At 39.8% G+C, this 11,443-nt stretch overlaps 1 protein-coding gene across 1 annotated transcript; it reads right to left on the bottom strand.

The window, feature by feature from the left end:
* Window positions 1–694: 694 nt before the first annotated feature.
* LOC137124380 (transcriptional repressor scratch 1-like) lies at window positions 695–10,146 on the bottom strand. Its single transcript, XM_067499277.1, has 2 exons — window positions 8,768–10,146; window positions 695–4,361 (listed from the first exon to the last, which is right to left on the bottom strand). Exons 1-2 carry the CDS (start codon window positions 8,889–8,891, stop codon window positions 3,574–3,576), a joined length of 912 nt encoding a protein of 303 aa, XP_067355378.1. The 5' UTR covers window positions 8,892–10,146; the 3' UTR covers window positions 695–3,573.
* Window positions 10,147–11,443: the final 1,297 nt, after the last annotated feature.

Here is an 11,443-nt window from a genome sequence, read left to right as displayed (position 1 = left end):
TATCACTAATAATTAATTGTGTGCCCATGCTATTTACTAAGTGATCTACCAATGTGCTTATTAATATTGCAGTTTTCTACTTTGAAGTTCTCTATTGTAGCAGTTCCTGCCTCATACAGTAATTCACCTTGTCATGTGTTGATGACTGTTTGTCATTTGCAAAGTATTGCATAATAACAAATGAAATGACTAAAAAATTTTTACTCCTACAGATTAGCTGATATTGAATCATAGTATCTAAAACAGTTGCAGTTTCTTTTGTGGCAGTGACAGAGGTTTGTCCTTTGGTGAACACATTCAGTTCCCCTCTAAGGGTGAATTTTAATAACTTTGGGATTCCTGCTAATTAGCTGGTAAGGAATAGAAAATTATGATAAGGAATGTGCTCAATGTTATATGTTCTTATTGTCACTGCAAGCAGTCAGAAAGGAATTTTGACTTTTAGCCTGTAGCAACAATGAGCCTAAGTACAGCTTCACAGAGCATCACTGTATACTTGTTTTAATTTGGTGTGGTACCTCTAGCACAGCGTACACCTATGGAGAGTATACTTCTGAAAATATTAACCAGCCTCTGATAAAGTAGCAACCTTTACTTTGGCAGATTGTTTCTGTAGAGCCATACTAAAAACCTTTAAAACTCACATTTAGTGTTGAGAAATTATTACCAAAAAAAAGAAAACATATTAACAAGACTGTTTAAACTATTTTTTTTATTAGGAAGTGAACCAAAAATGCCCAGTGTTGTCTTTGTGCTTTACATCGTTTTCAATCCACCACTGGAGGTCCCAAAAGACCTCAGAGGAAGAACTCAAAACAAATCAGGAAGCTCCAGAAAAAAATCATCATCATCATTACCATCCTTGTCACTTTACACAGATCTGTAGAAATAATCCGACTCCAAAGTCACATCAGTGCTTATTTACAAGGCCTCTTGACAGAAAATTGTTGAGATGTTATTTGTGGTTGAAATGGTGTAATGAAGTGTCATTTTACCTACATTTGCATGTGTTATCTTGAAAAAGTACATCTTGTGTTATACCAGCATCTTTGTTGTTTGGATGCTTGTACATTTGATCCACCATAATAGAAAAAGGAGAAAGATGTTATTTCTACATACAAGGCAGTGTCTACCTGAATCTATGCTCTTTTATTGTGCTACTATCTTTCAAAAAGTTAAGATATAATTCATAGAATGAAGTGCTTTTATATAAGAATAAACTAGCTTGTGGCTATAGTAGGCTACAGTAGTTCAGAGTAGAATCTAAGTGTTTGTTGGTGAACTCTGGTGCTGAAATATTGACCAAATGTCTTCCCTGCTTACTGAAAATCCTCATGATTGCATTGGGGATCACCACAACCTCACAACAACTAGAGATGAGGGAAAGAAAAACAACAGAAATTCTGCAGAAGGTATAATGAGTATTGTTGGCTCCAGAGTCTGAGTTTGTAAATTATTTTCCCATGTAAAGCCAAGGAGCAATCCTTTCATGAGATTCAGCCTGGAGAGAGGTAGCTCACTGATTCTGACCAACTCTTAGGAGGAAGTTTCTCTGTCACTATTTAGAACATCAAAGGGACAGCAGGGGACTAATGACCGTTTCGCCTATTTAACAATAAGATGACAGAACAATTTACCATGGCAGAAAAGAACCGGACGTTTCATTCATTCTTGATTTGTGTTTTTTTTTTTTTTTTCCATCTATGTTTCAGCACCAGAGGCCAACAGTAGTACCTTCTACTTTCTACAATATTTTAGTATAATAATACAAGGCAAGCAGTGCATAAACCATGTACAAAAAAGCCCATCCCAACCCAACCCAGAGCCCTCCATCTAAAGGAATTGTGCCATCTGTGTGAATCCCTGGACGGCCCAACAGCTCCTAATGCTCATGCAGACATAATTGTCAATAAGCTAATGATGCCAAGATATAATTATAACTAGGAGGCAAAACTCACTCTCCTCTCTCTAATGATCTTTATCAGTCTGCTTAACATTCACAAAAGTCACTGGAGAAGGCGAAGATAAAAACAGTGTCACAGCTTCTGTAAATATAGAGCTTTTAACCCAACCCACTGTATTTAACACTAACTTGGTTTGCTAACTCCCTGAAATGTCAATTCTCATAACTACAGAATAGTGGTACTTGAAAAAAATCAAGATGTTACAAGCAGTTATGACTCACATTTTGTCAAAAATATCATGCATTATTGCTCTATTGGATATGAATGAAATATTGCCCAAGACAGAAATTTGCTTAATTTGCCTGTTATCTAAGAAGTTTTGGCAAAATATCCCAAAATGTCATAAAATTGGCATAGATTCCATTATTAGGCTATTGTAATTTTTTGCATGCAGTAGTTGTTATAAGTAAAGTGGCAGACAAAAGTAAAAATGTGACCAGTTAATAGAAAGTGTCAGATGCTTTGGCATATTTGTAACAAAGGCCCAAAAAACTTGAACACAATAAAGTGCAAATTAATACAAAATAAATAGATAAATAAATAAATAATGTAATAAATAGACACAAAAGATGTCAGCATCAAAGCTGAATACTGCGTGGCTCGCTGGAAACAAAATTGTGCAACACTTGAGAAAGGTTTGACCTTTTAAGGACATCAGAACATTTTCAATGTCTGGATCCTCAGCTGACATTGACAAGTAAAAATATGTTTGTAGGAGAACACTGTTTGTAAAGGAATACCCTGATGGCTCAGTGAGAGTTTTTACCCATCTGATCCTGAACTTGGTCTCCCTAATTACTTTTTGCTTTCCGTTGTTTGCAAGTAAAGCACAGATGCCAAAATTTGCCTTTAGGAAAACAGCATTGGTGAAAAATTACAAAATGTTTTGTACTAGATTAGTTGCCCAAATCTACCATATTGTGGTTAAATTTTACACATCATATTTTCTTCACAGTTCATTGTGGTTGTGTCGGTAACCATAACAGACACAGTATACAGTAGGTAAAACATGTCACTATAGTATAAATGAACTTTCAGGGAACAAATACCATGTGCGTTCTTTGTACTGATGCTTTGTCTCCTCAAAAGTTCAGTCCAACATAAGTTTTACGAAAAGCAGGATACACCACCAATGTGTATCCCTATATTATGAATGTTTGTTTTTCAAAAGAGCATAAAATGTTAAAGTTTACTGAATCTCTTTGCAAGAAAACTGATGATGTGATTCATGCTTTAAAATCCTGTGATATGTCTGTCACAGAAAGACAAAGAGAAGGAAGAGGAATTGTGCTTCAGTGTGGTTTCATGGCCCAACAAGGATAGATATGGACTTAAATAGATCTAGGTATCTTGATGAGCTAGATGTGGTGTGCTTTATTTATCTTCACAGATGCTCACAATAACCTCTGAAGGGAACATATCTTGAGATATGAAGAGACAAAGGAAGCACTGAAAGGGTCTCGATAAAAACAGATGTGTTGTATATTTTTGTCATTTTCCTCATGATCCTTGCAGAGAAGACATTGATCCCTTGTGGTCTCGGGATCTTCTTGTTGGAGAAAAGGGGGGTGTGAGCCCAGTAAAATCAGTGATACAAATCAAATAAACCTCAGTCATGCTCTCGTTCCCCCAGTGAGCTGAGAGGAGAAAACGCCCCCTTGAAGCATGCAGACTCGTAGTGTTTGTTCAGGTAACTCTTGAGTGCAAACGTCTTGTTACACCGTTTACACTTGTAGTGTTTGAAGGCTGAGTGCGTCTGCATGTGAGCACGCAGGTTTGACCGGTCAGCGAACGCTTTCCCACAGTGCGCACACCCAAATGGCTTCTCACCTGTGTGTGAGCGCATGTGGCCCTGCAGCAGCCACGGCCGGCTAAATGCTTTGCCACACACGTCGCACTTGTGCTTGAGGTCGTGGGTCAGCAGATGCATGGCCATCGCAGGCATGGAAACATAGACTTTACCACAAGTGGGGCACTTCTTGGCCATCTTGCTGTCTATGCTCCTGTGCGTCTGCTTGTGCCGGCTCAGGTTGGAGGATGTAGCATAGGTTTTGCCGCACTCGCTGCAGGTGTGCCTTTGGGTGGTCCCTCTGGGGTGTCCTGAGGTTTTCCTTCGTGATCGTCCATCCATGATGAAAAACGCATCTACCGTGTAGCCCTCGCTCACAGCTGTGTCCCCATTGATGTACCCTCCAGCTGATGATGAGACCTCAGACCGTGGGCTGTCCGGCTGGTCTGAATCTTCATGGATATCACCATGGATACCACCGTAGGTGTCGTTGATACGGCCATAGATGATTGATGGTGGGCTCGGTGAGGAAACTTTAGAGATGACAGATGAGTCACTTCCTACCACATCGTCATAAGGATTTGGACTCAGATAATCAGTGACGTAGCCTGGAAAAAAAAGTAATGTGAGGGGGATTGATAGAAAGCACATGAATGCTACAAATGTCCTACTACACCCTTTGAAAGTATCCACTGTTTTTTTATTGTCAACATTTACAAGTACTGACAAACCTCTTTAGCTTTAAAACCTAGAGCTACTCTCCCCTCTGTGTCAGCATTTCAGTAGTGGAGCTAAAGAAGTCCAAAACTATTATTTTATTTCGTTACACATTGCTATCATCTTTTGCAACCCTGGGGTCACTACAGTATCTACTGCTACCAATACAATTAAACAGATTCTCATATAATGTTAAAGTCACAGGCCGCAAATCAAACTCATTCACCCAAACTCATTCATTATTAACAGAGCTGCTTCACTTGTTGTCTCCCGATTATATTACAGAGTACAGCCTGGCTTCTCTAGTTTCTAAATATCACTTGGACCAGCCAGCATCACATTATCAACATGTAAGATAATGTTTTGTTACATGCATATGATAGAAATTCATTAAAAAAAACAAAAATAAAATATGTAGCAGAATTAAAGCAGACAAAGTGAGGGAAAGAGCTGGTATTTATAGTGGTAGTAAAGTGTTTTTATGTCTTAGCTAGCAAGGAGACACTTTCTCCTAGATAGGAAATCTTTATTTTTCATAGGAGAGTTCAGTGAGCACAATTTCTCCTCATTGGCTGCACCTTTCCTGACTGGTGCATACAGTCACACACTAAAACTGTCAAAATGTCAATTGTTGTGCACGGAGCATCTATATTACAGCTGCTGGAGATCCAGTGTTTTGCTCAGGAGAACTGATTGCATTTATCTGTGTATTGGCCATAACGTTTCACTCTCTCTCTTGACTTAAACAGAAAAGTGTTTTCTTATCTGAGTTTAGCAACTTTCTAAGAATCCTGCATATTTATGTACACATCCTGATAAAATGGAGCCATTATTGGCTCCTGCACTCAACAGGCTGAAGTCTAACAGACACAAGGAGAGTCTGGCAGCTAATACCGCACAGCCATGAGTCCTGTGGATCTATGTCGATCAATAGCTCTCCATTTCAATTAGCACTCTGTGAGCATTTAGACACAGGCAGTAGAGGAGATACTATTGCTGGTAATATAATTTCATGATGCAGTTCTGAGAAAAGCTCAGAAGCTGGTCGATAATGCGATGAGAACAAGAGACAGAGATAGAGGGGGAAAGAACAGAGTGGTACAGTGAGGTGAGAGATGTCAAAGAAATAAAGAACAAACTCAAATGTGGAAACGGGAGAGTGATGTTACATCCAATATGGGTATTGTGGTTTGGTGGTTTGGCAGCACTGTTTACAGCTCTCATGCTAATTTAACATTTTGAATTGAATTAAGACAGAGCAAGACAAAAGTAAGGTAGAGGGGAAGGCAAGAAAGGGGGAGTCAAAAAGAGATAGAAAGAAAGAGAAAGAAAATAAATCCTGTTCAGTAATTGCACAGTGAAACAAAGCATATACGATGTCTGCATTTCGGAGAGTATGTGTCTAGTTTTATAGAGCAAGTGTAAAGTTTTGAAACAGGACCAAGTGTTTATTTTCAAACCTTATTTAACCTGGGTCATGGACTAAAAGCAGTCTTGGTGGCGCTGCAGCGCTCCGTTTTTTACTCGTGGACACTCAGCTCCAATTAAGTTCAGTACCTTTCACAGCCAATGTCATGCACTTTTCTTTTCACAGATGTGTTCAAGCTGTAGTACGGACATTTAAATGGGTGACCAGTGACAGGTATGTGTTGATATTACTGACTGTATTGCTGTCCTCAAACCGCCGTACATAAATATACCTCTATGATCTGCCCTTTTAAATAAGGTTTGGTGGTAATATAAATCTTTGCATTTATTTGTTATATTTTTGATAAAAAAAGGGGTTAAAAATATTGTTAGGACTTAGTACAGTCAGCTGTATGAATATACCCCAGCAACAACAAACAACAACTTTGCTGAGCAAAAATGTAACGTTTGGACATTTGGTCTAAAAGAAACACTCTGAGTGTCACATTCTCTTGGAAACACACAAAACAACAATATTTGAGGCAGAAACTGTTTGTGGAGCGGATTTCTTCCACTGAAATGTTTCGTGTGGTACTTGCCAATTATACTTGACCATTCCCTGGTGCTGTGAAACATAATTGTTTGCTGCTCAGCATCTGTGTACTGTGTTTGTTTGCCTTCGTATCTCTCAAGCTGTCTTCATGTCTGTCTTGCTGTGTCAATGCTGTATTCATTTCAAGTACTTTAGCAGCATTAGAGCTGATAGCTGGTCTAAATGCCTATTAAAGATTAAAATGTTCTGCCAAACAGACACATCCATCTTTCATGTGCCTATGAAATACAGAGAAGTCAAAACATAAAAAAAGATACAGAGAGGCAAAGAGAGACAGAAAGAGGAAGACAGAGAGCTGCAAGCTACAATTTAATTTTTGATCCAAACCAGCTCTAACTGACACACGCTTGTGTGCTCTGGACACTTGTAGGTCACTGACTGCTTCCTCCTCCTCTATCACTCTGTGTGTGTCTGTGTGTTTAATGCTGTGCACTCAGCTGTGCAAGCTGTCTGAGAAATGTGCCGAGTTGACAGAAACACAGCAGTGTGTGTTTGTGTGTGTGTGTGTGTGTGTGTGTGTGTGTGTGTGTGTGTGTGTGTGTGTGTGTGTGTGTGTGTGTGTGTGTGTTTAGGGGTGTGTGCAACAAGCTGCAGTTGCTTCAGTCCAACTCTTGTTATATTTATAACAAGAGATAGCAGTCTCAGTCTTCACAAGCTCACCACACTATTGCTGCTGCTGCATTTTTCTCTGTTCACTCTGTCATCATAGCACCTGGGATCTCTTTATCTCAAATTTGACCTTGGTACAATGTGAAAACCACCAGGCTGCAGTCACAGTGGTGCACACTTCTGACAGTGCACTGACACACACTTTTTCCTTCAGCTTTTTAAAGCTACATTCCCTGATTGTTCACCAGAAGGGGGTGCTAACAAGCTGGAAGACGCACAAACTTAATATATTTGAATATTTACACATTCTTTAGATGACAGGCAATATTATCATCCTGCTGAAGTCATATTTGTTGGCAGCAGTCCAGCACTCACTTGTCTTTAATTACCGCATTGTTTTTTCCACTGTTAAATAACTTACGTTCCTCACATATCTTTCTTGGACATTTGATGCAGTTTATCAAAGTTAATCTGCTGAAAAGTCCAAACAGCATCAATCAGTAAACCTGTTGTAAATCCAAAAAGGTGAATTAAATAGGGATAAAGGGTTGGCTGTTGTATAAGGCTATTGTTGGTAGATTTTTCAAGCAACCGCTGTCACAATGCAAATACATATTTGATCTAAGTGTTAATAGTTAAATATTAAAAATCGCTTTTAACAAAATGGAAGAACAAATGTGTTTGCCAACTACATTAACAACAAAATTTTCGCAAAGATTTTAAAATTATAGACAGCTTTATTGGCTATATTGTATCTTCCCTGTGCATTCAGGATTATACAGTGCGTGGGAACCCTTTGGCATCAGTGCAGCCAGGCAATATTGTCAACATCTTGAGAGAAAGACTCACAGCTGCTCAAATCGACCTGATTTGAATAATATACTGGGCAACAAAGCTACAGAGAATCCCACCGCATGTGCACTGCTGACATAATTTATCAGCATAATCATTTAGCATGGCTTTCTGCACTGAGCTCAGTTGTATTTTTTTGTTAATACAGATGTTTTCGTGGTACTCTGTCAAAGTACATTAGTAGAAGATACAGATAGAGATAATGAGCACTTTGTTAGGTCATCAAATAGTACTTTATAGGAAAGTGTAAAAATCTGGAAGAAAGAAAAAAGTCAATGAAAAGTGAAATTTTTTTTATTTCCTGTTTTAGTAAGTATATACCATGTTGGCACTGCAGGGGATGCAAATTAAAGAGAATGACTGTCCTCTCCAAAGAGTTTCATTAGAAAACATGTTCATTTTGTTTCCATGCCATGTCTTGTCATTTGTTTCATTTACAAAAGTTATTCAGGACTGAAGTGGGAATATTAGCAAAGTTCGACTGGATTTGTGGAACCACTGAGTCATCAAGAAACACTGCCTTTGGAAAGTGCTGTGCAGCATCCCTATGCGATAAGGGGAACATGCTGTACATCCTCTTGAGGCACGGTTGGGATTTGTGTTACCGAGCAAAAGAAATAAAAGTAAATCAGTGCACTTGAATCAGAATGTTACTAAAACTTGGAACTGGATTACTTCTTGACATCTTCATCTCTACATGAAAGCCAGCGTTTCATTGACATAATCCTAACAGATCCTGTGTCCTGTGTGTATGTGTGTGTGTGTGTGTGTGTGTGTGTGTGTGTGTGTGTGTGCGTGTGTTTGTGTGTGACTAACCTTTGTCGTGATGGTGGAACCTCAGGCTCAGCTCCTCTCTCCGGCTGTGACCGTACGAGCTCTCCACCTCAGCAGCCGAAAAATCGTCCAGTTTCACTTTCTTCACCAGGAAAGACCGAGGCATAATGGGACAGAGGTGGCTCCAACACACGTACGAGAAACACACACACTCGCTTTCCTTTCTAGCCCCGCTTTAAACCTGAACGAAATCTCCCTTAGTTGAAACGCTGAAATTAAGTTGGGTAGTTTTTAGCTTTATCGTACACTAGCGTTTCAGCAGCCAAATGTGAGTTTGCTTCCTCCCATCAAACAGCCCCCACAATGGAGACGACACATGGCTTTTAAAGATCAGACGAACCAAGAGTCCCTTAAGTGCTTCTGTACTTTTAGCATACTTCATTTATTTCTGCCACCATTTCTCAAATATCTATTTGCTCTATCTGTGAGTGCCTCTTGGAGCCTATAATAAAAAATATGCAGTTTGCATTCCGTTAATTTGCTACTGGAAGACCTGTAGAGCTCTAAAAAAATTAACCAGTTCTTTTATTTCTATTGCCCCAGCAACTTTCAAGCCAGTGAATCCAGTGCAAACGTCCCTCTTCTTTGTTTGTATTCTTCTTTTCTTTTTTTCTTTAAAAAATACAGTTCTTTGCATTCGAAACCGCTGCTCTTCAGCACGAGGACAGCTCCCTGCAAACTCGCGTGCCCTTGTCCAGCCGCGTGCCTTCAGTACCGGACAGTTCCCCCCTCAGCGCGAGACTCTTCCCTTTCGCCACGTGCCACAAGTCAAGCGCCGCTGTCCGTTCAGCACCAGAAGTAAAAGTGATTAAAACAGGGAAGAGATAAATGACCAGTTGAACGATTTTACCGATTAGATTTGGCTCTAATGGGAGCAACACACACTCCGGTGGAAATCCCCGCGCAGGTGAGTCAGCTCAAGCGATGCCTTCACACCAAGCTGAGGAACCTCGTTATCCCAACGGTCAAAGGGAAAAGGAAGTCAAAGGGGTTCAAAAAGACGACCACGGAGTCCAGAACTGTCTCGAAACCATCAAAACAAGACTTCCCATGAAGCAAACTCAGCGGGAATGTCGTGACAGTTCCGTGAAAACATTGCTAAAAAAATGTCCCAAATCTGTGGATGGAAGACCGGAGCGTTTCGTCTCTCGTGACCAACTCTCTCTTTGACCTCTGTTCTTCGGCGCGTGCAGAGCTGCGGCTCTCTGATGCACGAGACCAGCTGTTGCGGCTTTATATGTCGCGGGGAAGAGAGAGAGGGAGAGAGAGAGAAAGAGAGAGAAGGAGAGGGAGAGGAAGAGAGAGGGGGGAGAAGCGCTTAATTCTATTCACCAGAAAAAAAGAGCATCTTTTCTTGTGGGACCAGCAGCGGCGCTCTTCGATGGCCGGGGAGAGATTTAATTAAGTCGTTTCATGTGCTCGCTCACGCTGTTTTCCATGACAGTGAAATTCTAAATTTGACTTAAACATTTTTGTTCCCCACAAAATGAGGATCCGGCCCACATGTGAATCCCTATAGAGAAGAATAGTTATCAACAAAAATTAAGAGTCGAGGTAAATTTAGTAAAGGAAAAATGTAATTTGTTTATTTTAATGTCATTTGTTTAATGAACTTTACAATAAGACGAACAATTTTCATCTTGTGATTGAGACACTGATTTTGATGCCAGATGTTTGTGGTCAAGTCTTTTTTTTCTGTGTGAAATCAAATCAACATAATAAATAGTCAAAATTACATGCAAGAAATTGCTTATTTGATGGTTGTGTGAGACCAGTAGAACTTACTCAGGTGAATACAAACATACATCTTAAATAAGAAAAATTGCAAACCCAGGGTATTTAATATATATATAAACTACGACTTCAGTTACCAACAAAACATTTTTACTCTTATTTATTTATGCTGTGTTTTATGCCAAAAAAGATGCAGAATGCTTTGACATTTCTGCGGTTTAACAGAATAAACACAAAACCAACTTGCCGATCAAAACATTGCTGTAACTGGTAAACTTAAGCATTTCACTCACAACACTGACAATTCTTTCAATTTCAGTATTAGGACTTGGTTGAGGTAAATAAATATGCTGTATTTATGCCTTTGTGCTGCAACCTTGCCATTCTTGTCCGGGGCTTGGGACCATCACTGGGGTTGCCCTTGGTGTCCGGGTGGGGCCACGCCTAGTGGGGTGGGATTCAAGCCCGCTGCCTTCTGCATCCCAACCCAATGCTCTACCACTGAACCACTAGGCCCCCAATAGGAAATGCTACATAATCAGTAAATAACAAAATACTAAAATAAATGCTGTTGCCTTCTTACCCACCCACCCACCTAATTTGTAGCCCTTCTAAAGGACTGAGAACCATCAAATTAACCACTGAACACAAACTTCTTGTAGCAGTGAGCACAGGTCAATGCTTCGACACTGCAGTGGACCAATTGAATTCCCTTTATGTAAATCAGAACTGCTCTAGGGCCAATCAGATCCTCTGTGCATAAATCCAGACCGAGCATAGCCAATAAGTTTAGATAATGTGTTTGAGCTTATGATGTTTTTACTGAATGGTCTCACACAGAGACATAGAAACATAGAGAGACAATGTTAAAGCTTAATAGGACTTTGCTCCATGCAGTGTGGATCTCTCTCTCTCTTTCTCTCT

This window comes from Channa argus, chromosome 1, assembly GCF_033026475.1.
Source record: "Channa argus isolate prfri chromosome 1, Channa argus male v1.0, whole genome shotgun sequence".
Classification (NCBI taxonomy): domain Eukaryota; kingdom Metazoa; phylum Chordata; class Actinopteri; order Anabantiformes; family Channidae; genus Channa; species Channa argus.
This window is presented reverse-complemented; position numbering and strand designations above follow the sequence as displayed.

Coding starts and splice junctions, on each gene's coding strand:
- LOC137124380 (XM_067499277.1), bottom strand. CDS start 8,891: ATGCCTCGGTCTTTCCTGGTGAAGAAAGTGAAACTGGACGATTTTTCG. Junction 4,362..8,767: donor GTTCCACCATCACGACAAAG/GTTAGTCACACA, acceptor TTTTTTTTCCAG/GCTACGTCACTGATTATCTG.